Consider the following 27,820-nt stretch of genomic DNA (forward strand, 5'->3'; position numbering starts at 1 on the left):
TAGAGTGGCCAGACAGAAGTCATTCTTCAGTAAAAGGCACATGACAGCCCGCTTGGAGTTTGCCAAAACGCACCTAAAGGACCCTCAAACCATGAGGAACTAGATTATATGGCCTGAATGCCAAGCTTCACGTCTGGAGGAAACCTGGCACCATCCCTATGGTGAATCATGGTGGTGGCAGCATCATTCTGTGGAGATGTTTTTCAGCGGCAGCAACCGGGAGACAAGTCAGGATCTAGGGAAAGGTGAATGGTGCAAAGTACAGAGATCCTTGATGAAAACCTGCTCCAGGGCTCTCAAGACCTCAGACTGGGGCGGCGGTTCAACTTTCAACAGGACAACAACCCTCAGCACACAGCCAAGACAACACAGGAGTGACTTCAGGACAAGTATCTGAATGCACTGTATGTCTGGTACATTGATGTGCTACTGTATAACACATGTATTTAGGCTACTGTATATCACGTGTATTTAGGCTACTGTATATCACGTGTATTTAGGCGACTGTATATCACATGTATTTAGGCTACTGTATATCACATGTATTTAGGCGACTGTATATCACATGTATTTAGGCTACTGTATATCACGTGTATTTAGGCTACTGTATATCACGTGTATTTAGGCTACTGTATATCACATGTATTTAGGCTACTGTATATCAAGTGTATTTAGGCTACTGTATATCACATGTATTTAGGCGACTGTATATCACATGTATTTAGGCTACTGTATATCACATGTATTTAGGCTACTGTATATCACGTGTATTTAGGCTACTGTATATCACATGTATTTAGGCTACTGTATATCACGTGTATTTAGGCTACTGTATATCACGTGTATTTAGGCTACTGTATATCACATGTATTTAGGCTACTGTATATCACGTGTATTTAGGCTACTGTATATCACGTGTATTTAGGCGACTGTATATCACATGTATTTAGGCTACTGTATATCACATGTATTTAGGCTACTGTATATCACATGTATTTAGGCTACTGTATATCACATGTATTTAGGCTACTGTATATCACATGTATTTAGGCTACTGTATATCACATGTATTTAGGCTGGACTTAGGCTCCCTCAAGGTATAGTTAACATGAGAGGACAAAAGATCTCCTGACTAAAACCAAGCTGACGACATCCGAAATGCCACCCTATTCCCTGTGAAGTGCACTCCTTTTGACCAGGACCGATAGGATAGCGACTGCTTGAGGAAACGCAGACGGAAAACATCCAGGTGCTTTTTTCCATTATGTATGAAATGACTGGACTCTGCTGACACACCACACAGAGAACAAATACTTTGTCCAATTAAGAGGTAAGATAGGAAACTTCCGGGGTTTTCCCACAGGACACCAGCAATTGCAGTAGTACGTAAAAATGGCACGGTACGTTCTTCATAAAAGACTGAGTTACTGTGAATACAAGAGGAAAATAAATCCCTCTCACATACACTTAGTCTGTTCAAAGTGAAAGCATTCCATGAATAACCTTTGAACGCTACTCATTGATAAGCATTTAAACGCTACTCATTAAACATAAACATTTAAAAAAAAAATATATATATATAACTTTATCTCCACAATTTCCTGGTATCAAATTGGTAGTTACAGTCTTGTCCCATCGCTGCAACTCCCGTACGGACTCAGGAGAGGCGAAGGTCGAGAGCTGTGCGTCCTCCGAAACACGACAATGCCAAGCCGCACTGCTTCTTGACACACTGCTCACCAATGTGTCGGAGGAAACGCCGTACACCTGGCGACCGTGTCAGCGTGCAATGCGCCCGGCCCCCCACAGGAGTCGCTAGAGCGTGACGGGACACGGACATCCCGGCCGGCCAAACCCCCCGACCCGGAAGACCCTCATGGGTCGAACCTGGGTCTGTAGTGACGCCTCAAGCACTGCAATAGAGACTAAGACCGCTGCGCCACTTGGGAGACCCATTGATAAGAAATATTACCTTTCTGTGCACTGGCTTTGGGATCTTTCAGTTCTTTCTGTGCTTCTTCGATTTTATCTGCAACACACACAAAAAAAGAGGAGAACCGTTGGTTTCCAGCACAGAGAAACAAATCATTGGAACACAAGGCAAATTACCCAGAGAGGCAAAATGTAGAAAGTAGCTATCGATACAGACGATGCTTCCCACACTGGCGTTGTTTGTATTCTCCTAAAGAAACAGACATTCTTCCATGGAGGACAACGGAGAAATCCATCACTACGAGGCACAGCACACATAGGATACATCCCAAATGGCACCCTATTCCCTACATAGTGCATCACTTTTCACCTATAGGTCCTGGTCAAAAATAGTGCACCTCAGGGGGAAATAAGGTGGTATTTGCTACACATACAGTGTTGAGAGAAAATGCTTCATCAATTCCACAGCAGATGAATGATAAATGGTAGAGGGCAAACAAATTAATACTTTGTGCTAATTTAACTCTAATTATTGTTAAGATGGGCTTCGAAGGCGATCCACAGGTAACTGCCCCCCCCCCCCTCCCAAAATGAAACAGCCTACATAAAGTGTCTTAATAGGGCGTTGGGCCAGCACGGGTCACCAGAACAGCTTCAATGAGCTTTGGCATAGATTCTACAAGTGTCTGGAACTCTGTGGGAGGGATATGACACCATTCTTCCACTTTGTTGATGGAAAAACACTGTCTCAGGCGCTGCTCCAGAATCTCCCACGTGTTCAGTTGGTCTAGCTATTAGTAGACTATAGTCTAATAGTCCTACGACTACATTGTACAGCTATTAGTAGGGTACAGCCTAATGGGTAGAAGCTGTTAAGGAGCCTTTTGGTCCTAGACTTGGCGCTCCGGTACCGCTTGCCGTGAGGTAGCAGAGAGAACAGTCTATGACTTGGGTGACTGGACTTTGGGGCCTTCCTCTGACACCCCCTAGAATATAAGTCCTGGATGTCAGGAAGCTCGGCCCCAGTGATGTAATAGGCTGTACGCACCTCTGTAGTGCCTTGCTGTCAGATGCCGAGCAGTCGTCATACCAGGCGGTGATGCAACTGGTGATTTCAAAAGCAAAGTGGGCGGACAAAAAACAAACAACACGGGCTGCATTACCCCCATCCCCTAATCTGATGGTGGGGGGGTGTCTAGTCTCCCTTATGGCTCTGATCAGGTGCTAGCACACACACACACACACACACACACACACACACGCTCAGACTGACCCAGCTCAGATCGTTCAGCAGCAGCAGGTTTAAATGTAAATAAATGTGTTTGAGTACAATCACACTAAATCCTTTCAAATTAAAACATTCCGTTCCTGTATCATATTGGAGCCCATGTATCAAAACGTCTTGAAAGGGAAAGATGCACATATTTAACGCATACAAACAGGTACCAGAACAGCGACACACACAAACAGGTACCAGAACAGCGACACACACACACACACACAGGTACCAGAACAGCGACACACACAAACAGGTACCAGAACAGCGACACACACAAACAGGTACCAGAACAGCGACACACACACACAAACAGGTACCAGAACAGCGACACACACACACACACAGGTCCCAGAACAGCGACACACACACACAAACAGGTACCAGAACAGCGACACACACACACAAACAGGTACCAGAACAGCGACACACACACAGGTCCCAGAACAGTGACACACACAAACAGGTACCAGAACAGCGACACACACACAGGTACCAGAACAGCGACACACACACAGGTACCAGAACAGCGACACACACACACACACACACACACAGGTCCCAGAACAGCGACACACACAAACAGGTACCAGAACAGCGACACACACAGGTACCAGAACAGCGACACACACAGGTACCAGAACAACGACACACACAGGTACCAGAACAACGACACACACACGTACCAGAACAGCGACACACACACAGGTCCCAGAACAGCGACACACACAAACAGGTACCAGAACAGCGACACACACACACACAAACAGGTACCAGAACAGCGACACACACACAGGTCCCAGAACAGCGACACACACAAACAGGTACCAGAACAGCGACACACACAAACAGGTACCAGAACAGCGACACACACACAGGTCCCAGAACAGCGACACACACACAAACAGGTACCAGAACAGCGACACACACATAAACAGGTACCAGAACAGTGACACACACACAAGTACCAGAACAGTGACACACACACAGGTACCAGAACAGTGACACACACAAACAGGTACCAGAACAGCGACACACACACAGGTACCAGAACAGCGACACACACACAGGTACCAGAACAGCGACACACACACACAAACAGGTACCAGAACAGCGACACACACAAACAGGTAACAGAACAGCGACACACACAAACAGAACAGCAGTATATTTCCTGTCCCCTCCATTACGAACACATGAACAACAACCCCCATTCCTCTTCCTTCACATTTAAAATAAACAGCCAAACCAGCCCTGAAGGCCCTGGGATGGTACCTACAGGCCATAGAGGGGTGGAATAAAATGTTGTCTGGTTGAAAACGTGTTGTTCTGTGAAGAAGCCGGGGAGGTCAGTACATTATGTCATCCTCTGAGTATTACTCCAGCCACACCCTTGTGTGTGTCTCTGTGCGCATTTCTTTGTGTGTGTCTCTCTCTGTGTGTGTCTCTCTGTGTGTCTCTCCCTCTCTCTGTGCGTGTCTCTCTGTGTGTGTGTGTGTCTCTCTGTGTGTCTCTCTTTGTGCGCGTCTCTCTGTGCGTGTCTCTGTGCATGTCTCTCCCTCTCTCTATGTGTGTCTCTGTGTGTGTCTCTCTCTCTCTGTGTGTCTCTCTGTGTCTCTCCCTCTCTCTCTCTCTCTCTCTGTGCGTCTCTCTGTGCGCGTCTCTCTGTGCGCGTCTCTCTGTGCGTGTCTCTCTGTGTGTGTCTCTCCCTCTCTCCATGTGTGTCTCTGTGTGTGTCTCTCTCTCTGTGTGTCTCTACCTCTCTCTCTGTGTCTCTCTCTGTGTGTCTCTCTCTCTGTGTGTCTCTACCTCTCTCTCTCTCTCTCTGTGTCTCTCTGTGTGTGTCTCTACCTCTCTCTCTCTCTCTCTCTCTGTCTCTCTGTGTGTCTCTCTCTCTGTGTGTGTCTCTACCTCTCTCCCTCTCTGTGTCCCTCTCTGTGTGTCTCTCCCTCTGCCTCCCTCTCTGGCACACGCCGTAGATGATATAATAGAACCCCGCCCCCCCCACCCCAGCGCTGTCTGCCTGCCTGACGGAAGGAACACAAAGAATCTCCCTGCAGAAAACACAGCAACCCACACTTTACATAACAACCCACACATTCCAAAACAACCCACACATTCCAAAACAACCCACACATTCCAAAACAACCCACACATTCTAAAACAACCCACACATTCCAAAACAACCCACACATTCTAAAACAACCCACACATTCCAAAACAACCCACACATTCCATAACAACCCACACATTCCATAACAACCCACACATTCCAAAACAACCCACACATTCCAAAACAACCCACACATTCCAAAACAACCCACACATTCTAAAACAACCCACACATTCCAAAACAACCCACACATTCCATAACAACCCACACATTCCATAACAACCCACACATTCCATAACAACCCACACATTCCATAACAACCCACACATTCCATAACAACCCACACATTCCATAACAACCCACACATTCCATATCATCCCACACATTCCATAACAACCCACACATTCCATAACAACCCACCAACAGGACCACAATCTCCTCCTGCTGATAAACAAGCATTAAGTCCAAGCTGGTCCGCCCAGTACAGAGCACCACAGCCTCTGGATCACGGAGAGGCAGGGAGGGAGGCCCTGTAGCATCCCAAATGGTACCCTATTCCCTACATAGTACAATAGTTTTCACCAGAGCACATGACCAGTCCTATAGGCCCCTGGTCAAAAGTAGTGCACTATATAGGGAATAGGGTGCTTAGCCACTGTTGTTTTTACTGTGTGTTGTTATTAAAAGGCACCAGGTTTTCAGAAGAGCCTTTTACCACGTGATGTGTGACATGTCAGGTTGACTAAGGGTTTCACGAGGGAGGGGTGACTAAGGGTTTATTTGTTATTGTCAGTAGATTCCCCCCGGGGAGAAAATACAAGTTAATAAAACCTACCAAATAAAACGCTGAATGTCAAACTGTCAATGAACAGATGAACACAATAATCTGAACCATGTGATCCGGCCCCAATGGCACCCTATTCCCCATAGGGCTCGGGTCAAAAGTAGTGCACTATAGGGTGCCATTTGGTCCTGGACTAAAGTAGTGCACTATATAGGGTGCCATTTGGTCCTGGACTAAAGTAGTGCACTATATAGGGTGCCATTTGGTCCTGGTCTAAAGTAGTGCACTATATAGGGTATAGGGTGCCATTTGGTCTTGGTCTAAAGTAGTGTACTATATAGGGTATAGGGTGCCATTTGGTCTTGGTCTAAAGTAGTGTACTATATAGGGTATAGGGTGCCATTTGGTCTTGGTCTAAAGTAGTGCACTATATAGGGTATAGGGTGCCATTTGGTCCGGTCTAAAGTAGTGAACTACAGTGCCATGCGAAAGTATTCAACAACAAGTGGGACACAACCTTGAAGTGGAACGACATTTATTGGATATTTCAAACTTTTTTAACAAATCAAAAACTGAAAAATTGGGCGTGCAAAATTATTCAGCCCCCTTAAGTTAATACTTTGTAGCGCCACCTTTTGCTGCGATTACAGCTGTAAGTCGCTTGGGGTATGTCTCTATCAGTTTTGCACATCGAGAGACTGAAATTTTTTCCCATTCCTCCTTGCAAAACAGCTCGAGCTCAGTGAGGTTGGATGGAGAGTATTTGTGAACAGCAGTTTTCAGTTCTTTCCACAGATTCTCGATTGGATTCAGGTCCCACTTGTTGTTGATTCTTCACAAAAAAATACAGTTTTATATCTTTATGTTTGAAGCCTGAAATGTGGCAAAAGGTCGCAAAGTTCAAGGGGGCCGAATACTTTCGCAAGGCACTGTATATAGGGTACAGGATGCCATTTGGGACACATGTCTGATTCGTGACTGGGATTTAAAGGGAGGTTCAACATTGTTTTAGTGGTACTGGTGGTGGTACTGGTGGTGGTACAGGTGGTGGTACTGGTGGTATTGTTTTAGTGGTACTGGTGGTATTGTTTTAGTGGTACTGGTGGTATTGTTTTAGTGGTACTGGTGGTATTGTTTTAGTGGTACTGGTGGTGGTACTGGTGTGAGTGTGTGATGGATGGATGGCTATAGAGGCGTGGGATGGATGGATGGCTGTAGAGGCGTGGGATGGATGGATGGCTGTAGAGGCGTGGGATGGATGGCTGTAGAGGCGTGGGATGGATGGATGGCTGTAGAGGCGTGGGATGGATGGATGGCTGTAGAGGCTTGGGATGGATGGATGGCTGTAGAGGCGTGGGATGGATGGATGGCTGTAGAGGCTTGGGATGGATGGCTGTAGAGGCGTGGGATGGATGGCGTGGGATGGATGGATGTAGAGACGTGGGATGGATGGCTGTGGGATGGATGGCTGTAGAGGAGTGGGATGGATGGCTGTAGAGGCGTGGGATGGATGGCTGTAGAGGCGTGGGATGGATGGCTGTAGAGGCGTGGGATGGATGGATGGCTGTAGAGGCGTGGGATGGATGGCTGTAGAGGCGTGGGATGGATGGATGGCTGTAGAGGCGTGGGATGGATGGATGGCTGTAGAGGCATGTGGGATGATGGGATGGGATGGATGGCTGTAGAGGCATGGGTTGATGGCTGTAGAGGCGTGGGATGGATGGCTGTAGAGGCGTGGGATGGATGGATGGCTGTAGAGGCATGGGATGGATGACTATAGAGGCGTGGGATGGATGGCTGTAGAGGCATGGGATGGATGGCTGTATGGATGGCTGTAGAGGCATGGGATGGATGGCTGTATGGATGCTGTAGAGGCATGGGATGGATGGATGGCTGGATGGCTGTGAGGCATGGGATGGATGGCTGTAGAGGAGTGGGATGGATGGCTGTAGAGGCGTGGGATGGATGGCTATAGAGGCGTGGGATGGATGGATGGCTGTAGAGGCGTGGGATGGATGGCTGTAGAGGCGTGGGATGGATGGCTGTAGAGGCGTGGGATGGATGGATGGCTGTAGAGGCGTGGGATGGATGGATGGCTGTAGAGGCGTGGGATGGATGGCTGTAGAGGCGTGGGATGGATGGCTGTAGAGGCGTGGGATGGATGGCTGTAGAGGCGTGGGATGGATGGCTGTAGAGGCATGGGATGGATGGCTGTAGAGGAGTGGGATGGATGGCTGTAGAGGCATGGGATGGATGGCTGTAGAGGAGGGGATGGATGGCTGTAGAGGCGTGGGATGGATGGCTGTAGAGGAGTGGGATGGATGGCTGTAGAGGCGTGGGATGGATGGCTGTAGAGGCATGGGATGGGATGGATGGCTGTAGAGGCGTGGGATGGATGGCTGTAGAGGCGTGGGATGGATGGCTGTAGAGGCGTGGGATGGATGGCTGAAGAGGCATGGGATGGGATGGCTGTAGAGGATTGGGATGGATGGCTGTAGAGGTGTGGGATGGATGGCTGTAGAGGCATGGGATGGATGGCTGTAGAGGCGTGGGATGGATGGCTGTAGATGGCTGGGGCTGGCTGTAGAGGCGTGGATGGATGGCTGTAGAGGCGTGGGATGGATGGCTGTAGAGGCGTGGGATGGATGGATGGCTGTAGAGGCGTGGGATGGATGGCTGTAGAGGCGTGGGATGGATGGCTGTAGAGGCGTGGGATGGATGGCTGTAGAGGAGTGGGATGGATGGCTGTAGAGGCGTGGGATGGATGGATGGCTGTAGAGGAGTGGGATGGATGGCTGAGAGGGATGGATGGATGATGGATGGATGGCTGTAGAGGCGTGGGATGGATGGCTGTAGAGGCGTGGGGATGGATGGTAGAGCGTGGGATGGATGGCTGTAGAGGCGTGGGATGGATGGCTGTAGAGGCATGGGATGGATGGCTGTAGAGGCATGATGGATGGCTGTAGAGGCGTGGATGGATGGCTGTAGAGGCGTGGGATGGATGGCTGTAGAGGCGTGGGATGGATGGCTGTAGAGGCGTGGGATGGATGGCTGTAGAGGCGTGGGATGGATGGCTGTAGAGGCGTGGGATGGATGGCTGTAGAGGCGTGGGATGGATGGATGGCTGTAGGCGTGGGATGGATGGCTGTAGAGGCGTGATGGATGGATGGCTGTAGAGGCGTGGGATGGATGGCTGTAGAGGCGTGGGATGGATGGCTGTAGTGGGATGGATGGCTGTAGAGGCGTGGGATGGATGGCTGTAGAGGCGTGGGATGGATGGCTGTAGAGGCGTGGGATGGATGGCTGGATGGCTGTAGAGGCGTGGGATGGATGGCTGTAGAGGCGTGGGATGGATGGCTGTAGAGGCGTGGGATGGATGGATGGCTGTAGAGGCGTGGGATGGATGGCTGTAGAGGCGTGGGATGGATGGCTGTAGAGGCGTGGGATGGATGGCTGTAGAGGCGTGGGATGGATGGCTGTAGAGGCGTGGGATGGATGGCTGTAGAGGCTTGGGATGGATGGATGGCTGTAGAGGCGTGGGATGGATGGATGGCTGTAGAGGCGTGGGATGGATGGCTGTAGAGGCGTGGGATGGATGGCTGTAGAGGCGTGGGATGGATGGATGGCTGTAGAGGCGTGGGATGGATGGATGGCTGTAGAGGCGTGGGATGGATGGATGGCTGTAGAGGCGTGGGATGGATGGCTGTAGAGGCGTGGGATGGATGGCTGTAAGGCGTGGGATGGATGGCTGTAGAGGCGTGGGATGGATGGCTGTAGATTCAGGCAACGTGATTATATCTGTGGATCAGATCGGTGGTGGGAGGGGCTGGGTGTGGGTTGTCTTGCAGAGCCGTAGGCCTAGGACGAGTCTCATCGTTGGCGCTACCATGACAACCAGGAAGCCTGCTCCTCATTGCAGACTGCATAGCTTCCCTGTCCGCTCGCCTCAGGGTGTGGTGGAATGTGGTTAAGCTGGTTTCTATAGATGAAAAATGGCGTCATAAGCGCCACATGCGAAACGTGCACGTGACTGTGCTACTATGAACGCCTGCGTGTTAGTGAGGACATGAAACACAGCCTCAACACGGAGGAGCCCATTTAGCCACCTGACACCAATGAATTTAAAGAGATTCCTTTGTCGAACACCGGATTCCTTGTCCAAACACGTTCTAAAGGAGGACAGCGGTGTCGCTCCGCCTAATTAAAATAGGTCTGGTTCAATTTCTTCAATAAAACAGGGTTACTATCAGTCAGCATGACAGCTAATTTAATTCCATTATAAATCAGAGGAGTGAACCCACATAATACAGGGAACACCTGGAAAAGACCCCGCTACCCGTTAGAGGCAGCCCCCGCTACCCGCATCCTCACCTCCCCGGTTGCCTGCCCCTGTCAGACAGATTACCACCAGGCTCACCTCCCCTGTTGCCTGCCAGATTACCACCAGGCTCACCTCCCCTGTTGCCTGCCAGATTACCACCAGGCTCACCTCCCTCGTTGCCTGCCAGATTACCACCAGGCTCACCTCCCTCGTTGCCTGCCAGATTACCGCCAGGCTCACCTCCCTCGTTGCCTGCCAGATTACCACCAGGCTCACCTCCCCTGTTGCCTGCCAGATTACCACCAGGCTCACCTCCCCTGTTGCCTGCCAGATTACCACCAGGCTCACCTCCCCTGTTGCCTGCCAGATTACCACCAGGCTCACCTCCCTCGTTGCCTGCCCCTGTCAACCAGATTACCACCAGGCTCACCTCCCTCGTTGCCTGCCAGATTACCACCAGGCTCACCTCCCTCGTTGCCTGCCAGATTACCGCCAGGCTCACCTCCCTCGTTGCCTGCCAGATTACCACCAGGCTCAACTCCCCCGTTGCCTGCAAGATTACCAGCAGGCTCACCTCCCTCGTTGCCTGCCCCTGTCAACCAGATTACCACCAGGCTCACCTCCCCTGTTGCCTGCCAGATTACCACCAGGCTCACCTCCCCTGTTGCCTGCCAGATTACCACCAGGCTCACCTCCCCTGTTGCCTGCCAGATTACTACCAGGCTCACCTCCCCTGTTGCCTGCCCCTGTCAACCAGATTACCACCAGGCTCACCTCCCCTGTTGCCTGCCAGATTACCACCAGGCTCACCTCCCCTGTTGCCTGCCAGATTACTACCAGGCTCATCTCCCCTGTTGCCTGCCAGATTACCACCAGGCTCACCTCCCCTGTTGCCTGCCAGATTACCACCAGGCTCACCTCCCCTGTTGCCTGCCCCTGTCAGCCAGATTACCACCAGGCTCATCTCCCCTGTTGCCTGCCAGATTACCACCAGGCTCACCTCCCCTGTTGCCTGCCCCTGTCAACCAGATTACCACCAGGCTCACCTCCCCTGTTGCCTGCCAGATTACCACCAGGCTCACCTCCCCTGTTGCCTGCCCCTGTCAGCCAGATTACCACCAGGCTCATCTCCCCTGTTGCCTGACAGATTACCACCAGGCTCATCTCCCCTGTTGCCTGCCTGCCAGGCAGTAACACATTTAGCTCAGGTCAACAGCATGCTCTGTCCTTCTGGGGACGAGCCATGGACACCACGCCAATCAAGTACATCCATGTGTGCTTTGCATATGTGTGTTGAGATCAACAATGGAGCACAATCCCAGTGGGCTGGGCAGCAGAGCAGACAGCATTGCAGATGGGTTCATTAATGTCTGCATCCAAAATTGCAACCTACGACCAGGGCCCATAGAGCACTATGACCAGGGCCCATAGAGCACTATGTAGGGAATAGGCAGCTATTTGGGACACATTTGGGAGCTGGCCAGTTTGCTAGCTCCCCTGGTAGGCTCCAAATAGCAGCATCATTATGGTAATGTTTGTCATTAACATTAAATAGAGCTGTAATGGGGACTGGTTGAGTTACACTGGTCACACTGGGGAGTGGTTATAGAACACTGGGTCTGGTTGAGTTATACTGGTCACAATGGGTCTGGTTGAGTTACACTGGTCACACTGGGGAGTGGTTATAGAACACTGGGTCTGGTTGAGTTATACTGGTCACAATGGGTCTGGTTGAGTTACACTGGTCACACTGGGTCTGGTTGAGTTACACTGGTCACACTGGGGAGTGGTTATAGAACACTGGGTCTGGTTGAGTTACACTGGTCACACTGGGGAGTGGTTATAGAACACTGGGTCTGGTTGAGTTACACTGGTCACACTGGGGTGTGGTTGTAGAACACTGGGTCTGGTTGAGTTACACTGGTCACACTGGGGAGTGGTTATAGAACACTGGGTCTGGTTGAGTTACACTGGTCACACTGGGGAGTGGTTATAGAACACTGGGTCTGGTTGAGTTACACTGGTCACACTGGGGAGTGGTTATAGAACACTGGGTCTGGTTGAGTTACACTGGTCACACTGGGTCTGGTTGAGTTACACTGGTCACACTGGGGAGTGGTTATAGAACACTGGGTCTGGTTGAGTTACACTGGTCACACTGGGTCTGGTTGAGTTACACTGGTCACACTGGGTGTGGTTATAGAACACTGGGGCTGGTTGAGTTACACTGGTCACACTGGGTGTGGTTATAGAACACTGGGTCTGGTTGAGTTACACTGGTCACACTAGGGAGTGGTTATAGAACACTGGGTCTGGTTGAGTTACACTGGTCACACTGGGGAGTGGTTATAGAACACTGGGTCTGGTTGAGTTACACTGGTCACACTGGGTCTGGTTGAGTTACACTGGTCACACTGGGTGTGGTTATAGAACACTGGGTCTGGTTGAGTTACACTGGTCACACTGGGTCTGGTTGAGTTACACTGGTCACACTGGGTCTGGTTGAGTTACACTGGTCACACTGGGGAGTGGTTATAGAACACTGGGTCTGGTTGAGTTACACTGGTCACACTAGGGAGTGGTTGTAGAACACTGGGTCTGGTTGAGTTACACTGGTCACACTGGGGAGTGGTTATAGAACACTGGGTCTGGTTGAGTTACACTGGTCACACTGGGTCTGGTTGAGTTACACTGGTCACACTGGGTGTGGTTATAGAACACTGGGTCTGGTTGAGTTACACTGGTCACACTGGGGAGTGGTTATAGAACACTGGGGCTGGTTGAGTTACACTGGTCACACTGGGGAGTGGTTATAGAATACTGGGTCTGGTTGAGTTACACTGGTCACACTGGGTCTGGTTGAGTTACACTGGTCACACTGGGTCTGGTTGAGTTACACTGGTCACACTGGGGAGTGGTTATAGAACACTGGGTCTGGTTGAGTTACACTGGTCACACTGGGTCTGGTTGAGTTACACTGGTCACAGAGGGGTGTGGTTATAGAACACTGGGTCTGGTTGAGTTACACTGGTCACACTGGGTCTGGTTGAGTTACACTGGTCACACTGGGGAGTGGTTATAGAACACTGGGTCTGGTTGAGTTACACTGGTCACACTGGGTCTGGTTGAGTTACACTGGTCACAGAGGGGTGTGGTTATAGAACACTGGGTCTGGTTGAGTTACACTGGTCACAGAGGGGTGTGGTTATAGAACACTGGGTCTGGTTGAGTTACACTGGTCACACTGGGGTGTGGTTATAGAACACTGGGTCTGGTTGAGTTACACTGGTCACACTGGGGAGTGGTTATAGAACACTGGGTCTGGTTGAGTTACACTGGTCACACTGGGGAGTGGTTATAGAACACTGGGTCTGGTTGAGTTACACTGGTCACACTGGGGTGTGGTTGTAGAACACGGCTGGCTGCTGTCCGGGGACAGACAGGACCTGGCTAACGGCTGGCTGCTGAGCCCAGCATTATACTGGTGGCTGTACCATTACTGTATGCCATGAAGAAAAACAGAGAGTCAGAGACAGAGAGTCAGAGACAGAGAGTCAGAGACAGAGAGTCAGAGAGACAGAGAGTCAGAGAGACAGAGAGTCAGAGAGACAGAGAGTCAGAGATAGAGAGTCAGAGATAGAGAGTCAGAGAGACAGAGTCAGAGAGACAGAGAAACAGAGAAACAGAGAGACAGAGAAACAGAGAAACAGAGAAACAGAGAAACAGAGACAGAGTCAGAGACAGAGAGAGGGTCGGATGGAAAGATAGAGAAAGGGACAGAGAGAGAAAAAGATAGAGAGGGAGGGATAGAGAATTCATGATAGAGAGAATAAATAATAGACTTGCTGCAGATGAGATAGCAGCAGGCAACTGCCCCCCCCCTTCTGTTTTCTGTCACTGTGAGGGAGGGAGATGGAGGTGATGTAAATGGAGGAGAAACCCCCACACAGGCAGCGCCCGACAGACACACACAGTCACAGAAACCCCACCCACACAGTCACAGAACCCACCCCCCCCACACACAGTCACAGAACCACCCCCCCCACACACAGTCACAGAACCCCCCTCCCCCCCCACACACATAGTCACAGAACCCCCCACACACACACTGTCACAGAACCCTCCCTCCCCCCACACACACAGTCACAGAACCCCCCCCCCACACACACACACACACACACACAGTCACAGAACCCCCCACACACAGTCACAGAACCCCCTCCCCCCACACACATAGTCACAGAACCCCCCACACACACACTGTCACAGAACCCCCCCCCCCCCACACACACACACACACACACACACACACACAGTCACAGAACCCCCCACACACACACAGTCACAGAACCCCCCTCCACACACACAGTCACAGAACCCCCCCCCCAGGGCAGATGTACGGTAAACACTGGAACATTAATACGTTAGATACAAATGGTGGGTCTAGCTGTCTGTCACTGTTATCTTAGATAGTCTAACAGGGGGCTATAATAACAGTGACTATACAACCTGTTGTTATCTTAGATAGTCTAACAGGGGGCTATAATAACAGTGACTATACAACCTGTTGTTATCTTAGATAGTCTAACAGGGGGCTATAATAACAGTGACTATACAGCCTGTTGTTATCTTAGATAGTCTAACAGGGGGCTATAATAACAGTGACTATACAACCTGTTGTTATCTTAGATAGTCTAACAGGGGGCTATAATAACAGTGACTATACAGCCTGTTGTTATCTTAGATAGTCTAACAGGGGGCTATAATAACAGTGACTATACAACCTGTTGTTATCTTAGATAGTCTAACAGGGGGCTATAATAACAGTGACTATACAACCTGTTGTTATCTTAGATAGTCTAACAGGGGGCTATAATAACAGTGACTATACAGCCTGTTGTTATCTTAGATAGTCTAACAGGGGGCTATAATAACAGTGACTATACAACCTGTTGTTATCTTAGATAGTCTAACAGGGGGCTATAATAACAGTGACTATACAACCTGTTGTTATCTTAGATAGTCTAACAGGGGCTATAATAACAGTGACTATACAACCTGTTGTTATCTTAGATAGTCTAACAGGGGGCTATAATAACAGTGACTATACAGCCTGTTGTTATCTTAGATAGTCTAACAGGGGGCTATAATAACAGTGACTTTACAACCTGTTGTTATCTTAGATAGTCTAACAGGGGGCTATAATAACAGTGACTATACAACCTGTTGTTATCTTAGATAGTCTAACAGGGGGCTATAATAACAGTGACTATACAACCTGTTGTTATCTTAGATAGTCTAACAGGGGGCTATAATAACAGTGACTATACAGCCTGTTGTTATCTTAGATAGTCTAACAGGGGGCTATAATAACAGTGACTATACAGCCTGTTGTTATCTTAGATAGTCTAACAGGGGGCTATAATAACAGTGACTATACAACCTGTTGTTATCTTAGATAGTCTAACAGGGGGCTATAATAACAGTGACTATACAACCTGTTGTTATCTTAGATAGTCTAACAGGGGGCTATAATAACAGTGACTATACAACCTGTTGTTATCTTAGATAGTCTAACAGGGAGCTAAGATAACAACAGGTTGCTATGGTCAGTCATCTGACTGGCTAATTTTTAACAATGAGAGACTAGTGTCCTGCAGATGCAAAGGAGATAACATTAAGACAAGAGAGTAGACACTCATACACACACTCATATACACACACACACACACACACACACACACACACACACACACACACACACACACACACACACACACACACACACACTCATATACACACACACACACACACACACACACACACACACACACACACACACACAGTGTACAAAACATTAAGAACACCTGCTCTTTCCATGACATGGACTGACCAGGTGAATCCAGGTGAAAGCCACGATCTCTTATTGATGTCATTTGTTAAATCCACTTCAATCCGTGTAGATGAAGGGGAGGAGACTGGTTAAAGACAGAATGTTAAGCCCTAAGACATGGACTGTGTATGTGTGCCATTCAAAAGATTGAAGTGCCTTTGAACGAGGTAATGCTAGTAGGTGCCAGGCACACCGGTTTGTGTCAAGAACTGCAACGCTGCTGGGTTTTTCACGCTCAACAGTTTCCTGTGATTATATGAAGAATGGTCCACCACCCAAAGGACACACGCACACACAAGGCTAGTGCTACATGTACTGATGGCTCAGGGACACCCCTACTGATCTGACTACTTCCCCTTCTCAATCAGGGAGCTACTATGTGATTGGTCTGCTACTACGCATGTGAACAAAAAAAACACAGGCCCACGCAACATGCATTTTCACAAAGCAACAGATCAACCACATCCAAACAACACCTAGTCAAAACACACATTTGATTTCCAACAAACACACGTACCACCCAGCACTTTGTGTGTGTGTGTGTGTGTGTGTGTGCGCGCGCGCAAGCGGGGGTGGCCACAAATGTGAATTCTGCAACTTCCATCTCTGTTAGACAAGACATATTTAGCCTCCGAAAATATGTCCTGTACGAATAGAGAGACAGACTGCCAAAGCAACACACACATGGCCAAGCAGAGATAAAATGATAGTTTGTTTTCCTTATAGCCGTTCATGGAAGGTGTTACGGAACTGAAAAATCACATTTCTGGAAGATATTTTAATGTAATATTAGATTTTAGCCACGTAGCAGCCCTAATTGTATTTGCTAGAAATGACCATTGAAATACTACAGCCATCCCAACTGTACAGTACTACACAGTCACGCACTCGTTTCTTTTCATTGTGTAAAACCCAAAAGAGGGGAATGAAAAAAGCCACACGGCAACAAACAAAAAAATCGATGGGGTCTCAAGTTCCCCATCGCTGGGTTCTCCTGGGGGCCGTGAACCAGAACCAACATCCAGACTGCTGTTCCACTCAACTGACTCCACAGAGCGACGGCCAGCGTGTCATCAACGGTGACCAAGGAGACCTGGGCCGTGTGGGGCAAGAGGCACGTTTCATTAGATTCCGTGTGAAAACAAACTTCACACACAGTCACACACACACACACTTCAGATCAGTGGTGGAAATATGGGGGAGGGGGTCTGTCGTTTCGGCTCAGACTATGATAAGGTTTTATTTCATACATTCCCTAATCACGTTAATTAATTAGAAATACTTTAGCACGAGATTGGCTTGTCTTCTGCACACTTGACAAAAGCTAAGCTCTACGTCGATGCAGTCATTAGCAGAGGCAAATAGTTTGGAGAAGTCTGTCACTCAACTCACACTGCAGGGCTGTCCCTACAAAATGGCACCCTATTCCCTATATAGTGCACTACTCTTGACCTGGACACGTAGGGAATAGGGTGGCATTTTGGACAAATTGTCATTCATACTAGTCCAGGAAGTTCAGCACGGGGTGTGAGTTTGTCACTAATATTACCTTCAAAAACCAACTACCATGCTGTTCTGTAACCGACTACCATGCTGTTCTGTAACCAACTACCATGCTGTTCCGTAACCAACCACCATGCTGTTCGGTAACCGACTACCATGCTGTTCGGTAACCGACTACCATGCTGTTCTGTAACCGACTACCATGCTGTTCTGTAACCAACTACCATGCTGTTCCGTAACCAACTACCATGCTGTTCGGTAACCGACTACCATGCTGTTCTGTAACCGACTACCATGCTGTTCTGTAACCGACTACCATGCTGTTCTGTAACCGACTACCACGCTGTTCTGTAACCGACTACCACGCTGTTCTGTAACCGACTACCACGCTGTTCTGTAACCGACTACCACGCTGTTCCGTAACCGACTACCACGCTGCTCCGTAACCGACTACCATGCTGCTCCGTAACCGACTACCATGCTGCTCCGTAACCGACTACCATGCTGCTCAGTAACCGACTACCATGCTGTTCTATATAACCGACTACCATGCTGTTCTATATAACCGACTACCATGCTGCTCCGTAACCGACTACCATGCTGTTCAGTAACCGACTACCATGCTGTTCTGTAACCGACTACCATGCTGTTCTGTAACCGACTACCATGCTGTTCTGTAACCAACTACCATGCTGTTCTGTAACCGACTACCATGCAGCTCTGTAACCGACTACCATGCTGCTCTGTAACCAACTACCATGCTGTTCTATAACCGACTACCATGCTGTTCGATAACCGACTACCATGCTGTTCTATATAACCGACTACCATGCTGATCTATAAACAACTACCATGCTGTTCTATATAACCGACTACCATGCTGATCTATAACCAACTACCATGCTGTTCGATAACCAGCTACCATGCTGTTCGATAACCGACTACCATGCTGTTCAATAACCGACTACCATGCTGTTCTGTAACCAACTACCATGCTGTTCGATAACCGACTACCATGCTGTTCTATATAACCGACTACCATGCTGATCTATAAACAACTACCATGCTGTTCTATATAACAGACTACCATGCTGTTCTATATAACCGACTACCATGCTATTCGATAACCGACTACCATGCTGTTCTATATAACCGACTACCATGCTGTTCGATAACCAACTACCATGCTGTTCTGTAACCAACTACCATGCTGTTCTGTAACCAACTACCATGCTGTTCTATAACCAACTACCATGCTGTTCTATAACCAACTACCATGCTGTTCTGTAACCAACTACCATGCTGTTCTGTAACCGACTACCATGCTGTTCCGTAACCGACTACCATGCTGTTCCGTAACCGACTACCATGCTGTTCCGAACCGACTACCATGCTGTTCCGTAACCGACTACCATGCTGTTCCGAATCGACTACCATGCTGTTCCGAATCGAATACCATGCTGTTCCGTAACCGACTACCATGCTGTTCCGAACCGACTACCATGCTGTTCCGAATCCGACTACCATGCTGTTCCAGAATCGATACCATGCTGTTCCGTAACCGACTACCATGCTGCTCCGTAACCGACTACCATGCTGCTCCGTAACCGACTACCATGCTGCTCAGTAACCGACTACCATGCTGTTCAGTAACCGACTACCATGCTGTTCTGTAACCGACTACCATGCTGTTCTGTAACCGACTACCATGCTGTTCTGTAACCGACTACCATGCTGTTCTGTAACCAACTACCATGCTGTTCTGTAACCAACTACCATGCTGTTCTGTAACCGACTACCATGCAGCTCTGTAACCGACTACCATGCAGCTCTGTAACCGACTACCATGCTGCTCTGTAACCAACTACCATGCTGTTCTATAACCGACTACCATGCTGTTCGATAACCGACTACCATGCTGTTCTATATAACCGACTACCATGCTGATCTATAAACAACTACCATGCTGTTCTATATAACCGACTACCATGCTGATCTATAACCAACTACCATGCTGTTCGATAACCAGCTACCATGCTGTTCGATAACCAAATACCATGCTGTTCTATAACCAACTACCATGCTGTTCTGTAACCGACTACCATGCTGTTCGATAACCGACTACCATGGTGTTCTATATAACCGACTACCATGCTGATCTATAACCGACTACCATGCTGTTCTATATAACAGACTACCATGCTGTTCTATATAACCGACTACCATGCTATTCGATAACCGACTACCATGCTGTTCTATATAACCGACTACCATGCTGTTCTATAACCAACTACCATGCTGTTCTATAACCAACTACCATGCTGTTCGATAACCAACTACCATGCTGTTCTATAACCAACTACCATGCTGTTCTATAACCAACTACCATGCTGTTCGATAACCAACTACCATGCTGTTCTATAACCGACTACCATGCTGCTCTGTAACCGACTACCATGCTGTTCTGTAACCGACTACCATGCTGTTCCGTAACCGACTACCATGCTGTTCCGTAACCGACTACCATGCTGTTCCGTAACCGACTACCATGCTGTTCCGTAACCGACTACCATGCTGTTCCGTAACCGACTACCATGCTGTTCCGTAACCGACTACCATGCTGTTCCGTAACCGACTACCATGCTGTTCCGTAACCGACTAAAATGTGTGTACCTCATCTGCCATAATAGAATTGCTATCCCAAAGAAAGGAAACATGGAACGACATGTTAAAACCACACACACACAAAACCCAGGAAAGAGATTTTTCAGCAAGACTAAAGTACAAAGAAGAAAGAACAACAACAAAAAATAACTGGCAGTGCAGCAGTCAATTTTCACAAGGCCAGTGACCAAAGGGCAATGCAGCAGTCAATTTTCACAAGCAGTCAATTTTCACAAGGCCAGTGTCCAAAGGGCAGTGCAGCAGTCAATTTTCACAAGGCCAGTGACCAAAGGGCAGTGCAGCAGTCAATTTTCACAAGGCCAGTGTCCAAAGGGCAGTGCAGCAGTCAATTTTCACAAGGCCAGTGACCAAAGGGCAGCGCAGAAGTCAATTTTCACAAGGCCAGTGACCAAAGGGAAGGCGGCAACCATAGCATCTTATTGTGCGAGTCACGTTCTTGCTAAGCATAAAAAGATGTTCAAATGATGGGGAGATGATCAAGGATGCATTTACTGAGGCTGCAGACTCGCTGTTTGGGGATTTTAAGAATAAGACTGAAACTACGGTCGCCATCAATGACATTCAGTTGTCCAGAAAATACGGTGACAAGAAGATGTGAGGGAATAGCGGAGAACCTCGAGGATCAACTGAAGAAGGATATTGACAACAGCCAGTGTTCCCTCCAGTTGGACGAGTACACAGATATGGTAGGTGTGGCTCAGTTCTGCATTTTCATCAGAATGGTAAATGACAACATGAGTACAAAGGAGGAACTACTTGCCATTTTGTCAGTGAAAGGACATACAAGGGGCGAATATATTTTTCAAGCTTTCGTGGAGTTTGCTAACAAATTCCAACTGCCCTTTTGTAAGCTTGTCTCCATGACTACGGATGGGGCACCTGCTATGGTAGGCCGCATTAGTGTTCGTTGCATTGTGCAAACAAGAGGATTCTTTCCCGGACTTTCTTAGTTATCCCTGCGTAATTCATCAGCAAGCTTTGTGCGGGAAGATGTTAAACATGAAAGAGGTGATGATGTTGCGATGAAGATTGTGTGTTCTATTCGATCAAGACGCCTACAGCACAGCCTATTTTACGGCCACTTAGAAGAGACTGAAGCAAAGCACACAGACCTGTGTGGCGGGTGTGCGGTGGCTGGGGCGGCAGGGTAGCCTAGTGGTTAGAGTGTTGGACTAGTAAGCGGAAGGTTGCAAGTTCAAACCCCCGGTTGCAAGTTCAAATCTGTTGTTCTGCCCCTGAACAGGCAGTTAACCCACTGTTCCTAGGCCGTCATTGAAAATAAGAGTTTGTTCTGACTTGCCTAGTTACATAAAGGTTAAAAAAAGTACATTTTTAGGAAGATTCAGTGAGTTGTTGCCTGAAATCAAGGAGTTTCTAAAGGTCTCCAAACATGCAGAATATGCACCGCGAGAGGAGACACAGTGGCTCCTGGATTTAGCTCCTCTCACTGACCTAACTTACATGCTTAATTAATTGTAAATCAACATGATCAGCTCTGTGAACACCTTTAAATGCAATCTACAACTCGACAGTGCACGTTACATGGAGCAAGTCCAGAGCATCCTATCTGAGTTTGACAATCGTTTCACTGACTTTGCATCACTTGAGCCTATTGCCACGTGTATATAATTTCCGTTAGGCACAGACATAAATGTGGAAGTCATTGCCTCCAAAATGGGATCCCTTTTTCAGTTGGATACAATTATAGCAGAAACTGAAATGTTCACCCTTCAAAATGACATTCAGCTGAAATCCAGAAGAACCACTGAGATGAAGGAAGAGTTCTGGGAGCTACTTCTAGAGGAGAAGTATCCAAACATAAGAAAATGGGCTCTCAACTTATCAGCCATTTTTTGGATCTACCTTCCTCTGAGTCTCACATAAGGACAATGAAGGCCAGGTACAGATCTACTATGACGGATGACCACCGTGTGGCCTGCATGAGACTTGCAACAAGTTGCTACAGCCCTGACTAGGAAAAACGACTTGCTTCCACCCAATGCCAAAAGTCACACCAAAAAAAGGTAGGAAATTAAATTAGATGCACTTATTTGTGAACAACATGTTATTAGTCCACATTATACTTGGGTATCAAATAGGTATCCTAGTAGCAGGTCCATAGCTACTACCTGGTAGATCTCATCAGGCTGGAAAATGAAGAAGTAGATCTTCATGTCAAAGAAGGTTGGGCACACCTGGTCTAGGAGCAACAACGCAGTGGTAGGCTACACAAGCTCACAGAACTGGATCGCTGAGTACTGAAGCGTCTAGGGCGTGAAAAACGCCTGTCCTCGATTTGAAAGACTGGACTACCGAGTTCCAAACTGCCTATGGACGCAACGTCAGCACAAGAACTGTGGACATTGATGAAATGGGTTTCCATGGTCGAGCAGCCAAACACAAGCCTAAGATAGCCATGCACAATGCCAAGCATAGGCTGGAGTGGAGCCATTGGACTCTGGAGCAGTAGAAATACTTTCTCTGGAGTGATAAATCCCCCTTCACCATCTGGAAATCAGGGTTTGGCGGGTGCCGGGAGAACACTACCTGCCACAATGCATAGTGCTAACTGTAAAGTTTGGTGGCTGTTTTTCATGAATTAGGCGAGGTCCCTTAGTTCCTGTGAAATCTTAACACTTCAGCATACAATGACATTATAGACAATTCTGTGCTTCCAACTTTTTTATTTATTTTTATTTTACCTTTATTTAACTTGGCAAGTCAGTTAAGAACAAATTCTTATTTTCAATGACGGCCTATGAAATGTGGGTTAACTGTCTGTTCAGAGGCAAAACGACAGATTTGTACCTTGTCAGCTCAAGATTTGAACTTGCAACTTTTCAGTAACTAGTCCAACGCTCTAACCACTAGGCTACCCTGCCACCCCACTTTGTGGCAATAGCTTGGGGAAGGCCCTTTCCTATTTCAGCATGACAATGCCCCCGTGCACAAAGCGAGGTCAAAACATAAATGTTTTGTAAAGTTCATTGTGGAAGAACTTGACTGGCCTGCACAGAGCCCTGATCTCAACCCCACCGATTGTGAGCCAGGCCTAATCGCCTAACATCAGTGCCCAACCACACTAATGCTCTTGTGGCTGAAAGGAAGCAAGTCCCCGCATCAATGTTCCAATATCTAGTGGAAAGCCAACTCCATATTAATGCCTATGATTTTGGAATGAGATGTTCAACGAGCAGGTGTCCACATACTTTTGGTCATGTAGTGAAGACCTCCAAGGTTCTGGTCAATAATTTGGTCTTGAGAAGTGAGCCAGATAGAACTCTAAGGTCCTGGTCAACTAACAACTGAAATCAGCAGTAGTTACCTTGTGTGAAAACTGAAGACAACAGGAACACTATTCCATTCCAGCCATGTCAGTTCTCTCATCCCTGGTTCTCTCATCCCTTAATCCACTTCTCTCTGAGTGACAGTGGACTGGTTGCTCCCAGTCCCCTCGATACTCATCAACCATATTGCTGTGGGCAGTGGGCAATTAGCTGCAGTTAACCCTGACCAGCCCCTCTAGCCCCGGGGAGCCAGTCTCTCTGGCAGCAGTCCACACACACACACACACACACACACACACACACACACACACATAGAAATGCGTGCGCACACCTACACACCTACACATGCACACAATGTTAATTGTCTGAACACACAACAGGACCAACAATGACCTCTGACACTTGTCATGACATGACCCTTTCTGGTTAAAGATCGCGGCACCCTCACGTTCGCTCTCCTACACCCAGGTTCTGTTATCTCAGGTCATAAATTCCTGGAGGAGACTCTCTTCTCCTGGCCAGGCAGTATAGAGAGAGAGAGAGAGTTTCACAGTAGAACAATGGTACTTCTTCTACATCACAGAACTTGAGAACTGAACAATAGCCATGTTTTGGAGAATGTGTAAATAGTCGGTGGAGAAGCCAGCTACGACCCGGTCCGTTTTGTTTCGTGTGTGACCTCATGAAAGACAATACAGCCACATTACCATAACTCTGTTCATACAGGTGCCTCCGTTATGAGGTTTGCGTCTAATTATTGTATAAAATGAAGGAGTAAAGATGAAATTATTTGTGAAATGATGTAATGCTATGTTAAACCGTTAATGTGTGAGAATTATATTCCCTTTAAAGTTTAACTAAGTCATTGGCCCGCCCCCATGAGCACAGACATGATCTGGCTCATGGGACAGCCATTTTCTACTGTTACGAATAAAACCCCCACCTGAAGAAATCCTCTTCAGACCACGCATACCTGATGGACAGCAAGGGGGCACAGGTTGAGTTCAGACCACGAAAAACCTCAGCATAATCTAAGGTTGTAATGGTTGTTGAATTCCTAACCATACCACGTGGAGCATTGTCTACACAGCTGGAAATGGTTCAACTCTGAGACTATCGATTCCGACAGAATAAGAGCAAATCTTAGATACTAATTACTAGTCTGCAGCTAGAAATTATGTCAACATGGGATGCGAAGACAGACAACCGCCGAGAAATCTATTCCACGAAAGGCTTCAGGGAAGCAGAGAGAGACGCTCGGACGATTCGAACAGAGATCACGACGACACACTGAGCGTAAATATATATATTGATTGCAATTATTCCCGAATGAGTGAGAGTTCATGTGCAAAGGATTAGCATTTCAATGAATATAATTATCAACTATGTAGGGACTCCTTTTTGTCTTTGCCGCCCTTCTCAGGCCACACCCACTCCCCTTTGTCCACTGAGCCGTCATATCGGCTTAGCCCACGAGGGAACCTCCCCTATCATTTCCTTGTAACCATATCTACTGTTTGTTTATGCATGTCTGTGATTATTTAGTTAGTTAGTAAATTAATGATTAAGACAATTGGTGTATGGATGATTCATAGTAAAGCCTGGGTTTGTGCAGATAACCAACAATTTACGATGTTTGGAATGAGACTAGCGTGAAGTAAAGAATAATTTATTCGAAGACTAATTGATCAGATATTAAAATATCTGAAGAGTTATATTAGAAAAATTATAACTCTAATGTGCAGATTTTCCTTGGTGCCCCGACTTCCTAGTTAATTACATTTCCATGATTAGTTTAATCACGTAATAATGACAGAGAATTGATTTGATAAAATAACAGTCTTCAATTTAACCATGCCAAAGACACGACACACTCAACAATGCCACAACCCAAACACTGTATTTCCCCAGTGTGTGTGTACTGTGTGCATGTGTACTGTGATTACTGTCAGTATGTGTGTACTGTGTGTGTAGGCTCTGTCAACTTCCTTCTGCCCAACTTCTTACTCAACAGGTGAAGTGGAGATTCAGGTTTTCTGGGAGACAGTTTTTTTTTTTAATTCTCTCTCAGACCTGGCAAACAACTCTGACTGTGTTGTTTGTCTTAACAGCTGTGGTGTTACTACACTGAACAAAAATATAAAACACAACATGCAACGTGTTGGTCCCGTGTCTCATGAGCTGAAATAAATGTGTGCTACAAATTTGTTTCTATCCCTGTTAGTGAGCATTTCTCCTTTGTCAAGATAATCCATCCACCTGACAGCTGTGGTATATCAAGAAGCTGATTAAACAGCATGATCATTACACAGCTGCACCTTGTGCTGGGGACAATAAAAGGCCACTTAAAATGTGCAGTTCTGTCACACAACACAATGCCACAGATGTCTCAAGTTTTAAGGGAGCGTGCAATTGGCATGCTGACTGCAGGAATGTCCATAGAGCTGTTGCCAGATAATTTAATGTTAATTTATCTACCATAAGCCACCTCCAACATTGTTTTAGAGAATTTGGCAGTATGTCCAACTGGCCTCACAACTGCAGACCACGTGTAACCATGACAGCCTAGGACCTCCACATCCGGCTTCTTCACCTGCGCGATCGTCTGAGACCAGCCACCCGAACAGCTGATGAAACTGAGGAGTACTTCGGTCTGTAATAACGCCCTTTTGTGGGGAAAAACTTGTTCTGATTGGCTGGGCCTGGCTGCCCAGTGTGTGAGCCTTGCTCCCAAGTGGGTGGGACTATGCCCTCCCAGACCCACACATGGCTGTGCCCCTGCCCAGTCATATGAAATCCACAGATTAGGGGCTAATGAATTTATTTCAATTGAATGACGTCCTTAAATGAACTGTATCTCACTAAATCGTTGTAATTGTTGAGTGTTGCGTTTATATTTTTGTTCAGTATTTAACATTCTGGAAGCAATCCAAAGTAACAAAATGAAAAATGAAAAAAACTTGTATTCAAGAAACCTTCCTGGCCTCTATTACAATTCCCTTTCAGAGGCTATTCTCTCAGAGGCTGCATAGCAGTGTATGCATAGCAGTGCGTCGGCTGCATAGCAGTGCGTCGGCTGCATAGCAGTGCGTCGGCTGCATAGCAGTGCGTCGGCTGCATAGCAGTGTATGCCTCAAATACGGTTTACGATCAGAACCGCATCTGAAATGAACTGCTCCACCAATACATTTATCAAGCATAAATACCAGTTAGCCTGTGTTTTGAACAATTGAATGCACAAAAAAATAAAAAAATGTCTTATTCTCTGAATATTGCTGAGTATGAAAAGACAAGGAAGTAAAAAAAAAATACACTATTAACTGTTTGATTGTTGCAAAAAGCAGCATTCCACAGTCAATACACAGACTACTCAACACATCCTCTACATTCAGTTGACAGGTGTTAGGCCTACAGTACCTTTGCACTTCCTGGTGTAATCACACCAGGCGTTTCCCTGGTTATCATCGCTACTTCTCAGCCATGCATTGGAGAAATCAAACACCCTAAATAGCTCAACATCTTACAGATCAGAGTGAGTAAGGTAAAGTCAACTGAGCATACTGGTGTACTCTTCTGGTGTACACTTCTGGTGTACACTTCTGGTGTACACTTCTGGTGTACACTTCTGGTGTACTCTTCTGGTGTACTCTTCTGGTGTACTCTTCTGGTGTACTCTTCTGGTGTTCTGGTGCACTGCTCTGGTGTTCCGGTGCACTGCTCTGGTGTTCCGGTGCACTGCTCTGGTGTTTTGGTGCACTGTTCTGGTGTTCTGGTATAGTGTTCTGGTGCACTGTTCTGGCGCACTGTTCTGGCGCTCTGCTCTGGCGCTCTGCTCTGGCGCTCTGCTCTGGCGCTCTGCTCTGGCGCTCTGCTCTGGCGCTCTGCTCTGGCGCTCTGCTCTGGCGCTCTGCTCTGGCGCTCTGTTCTGGCGCTCTGTTCTGGCGTTCTGTTCTGTTCTGGTGCTCTGTTCTGGTGCTCTGTTCTGGTGCTCTGTTCTGGCGCTCTGCTCTGGCGCTCTGCTCTGGC

General features: G+C 47.6%; 1 protein-coding gene across 7 annotated transcripts in view; it reads right to left on the bottom strand.

The window, feature by feature from the left end:
- The window catches only part of LOC135551714 (zinc finger protein 40-like), a 98,867-nt gene that overhangs the window by 31,060 nt on the left and 39,987 nt on the right, over positions 1-27,820 (bottom strand). For 6 of the 7 annotated variants that reach the window (XM_064982902.1, XM_064982905.1, XM_064982904.1 and 3 more), the window contains one exon: positions 1,973-2,029. The exons of the other annotated variant lie outside the window; for it this stretch is intronic. In XM_064982902.1, coding sequence (XP_064838974.1) covers positions 1,973-2,029 — 57 coding nt within the window. The remainder of the gene's footprint in view (positions 1-1,972; positions 2,030-27,820) is intronic. 7 annotated transcript variants of the gene reach the window in all.

The sequence above is a fragment of the Oncorhynchus masou genome, chromosome 13, assembly GCF_036934945.1.
Source record: "Oncorhynchus masou masou isolate Uvic2021 chromosome 13, UVic_Omas_1.1, whole genome shotgun sequence".
Classification (NCBI taxonomy): Eukaryota; Metazoa; Chordata; class Actinopteri; order Salmoniformes; family Salmonidae; genus Oncorhynchus; species Oncorhynchus masou.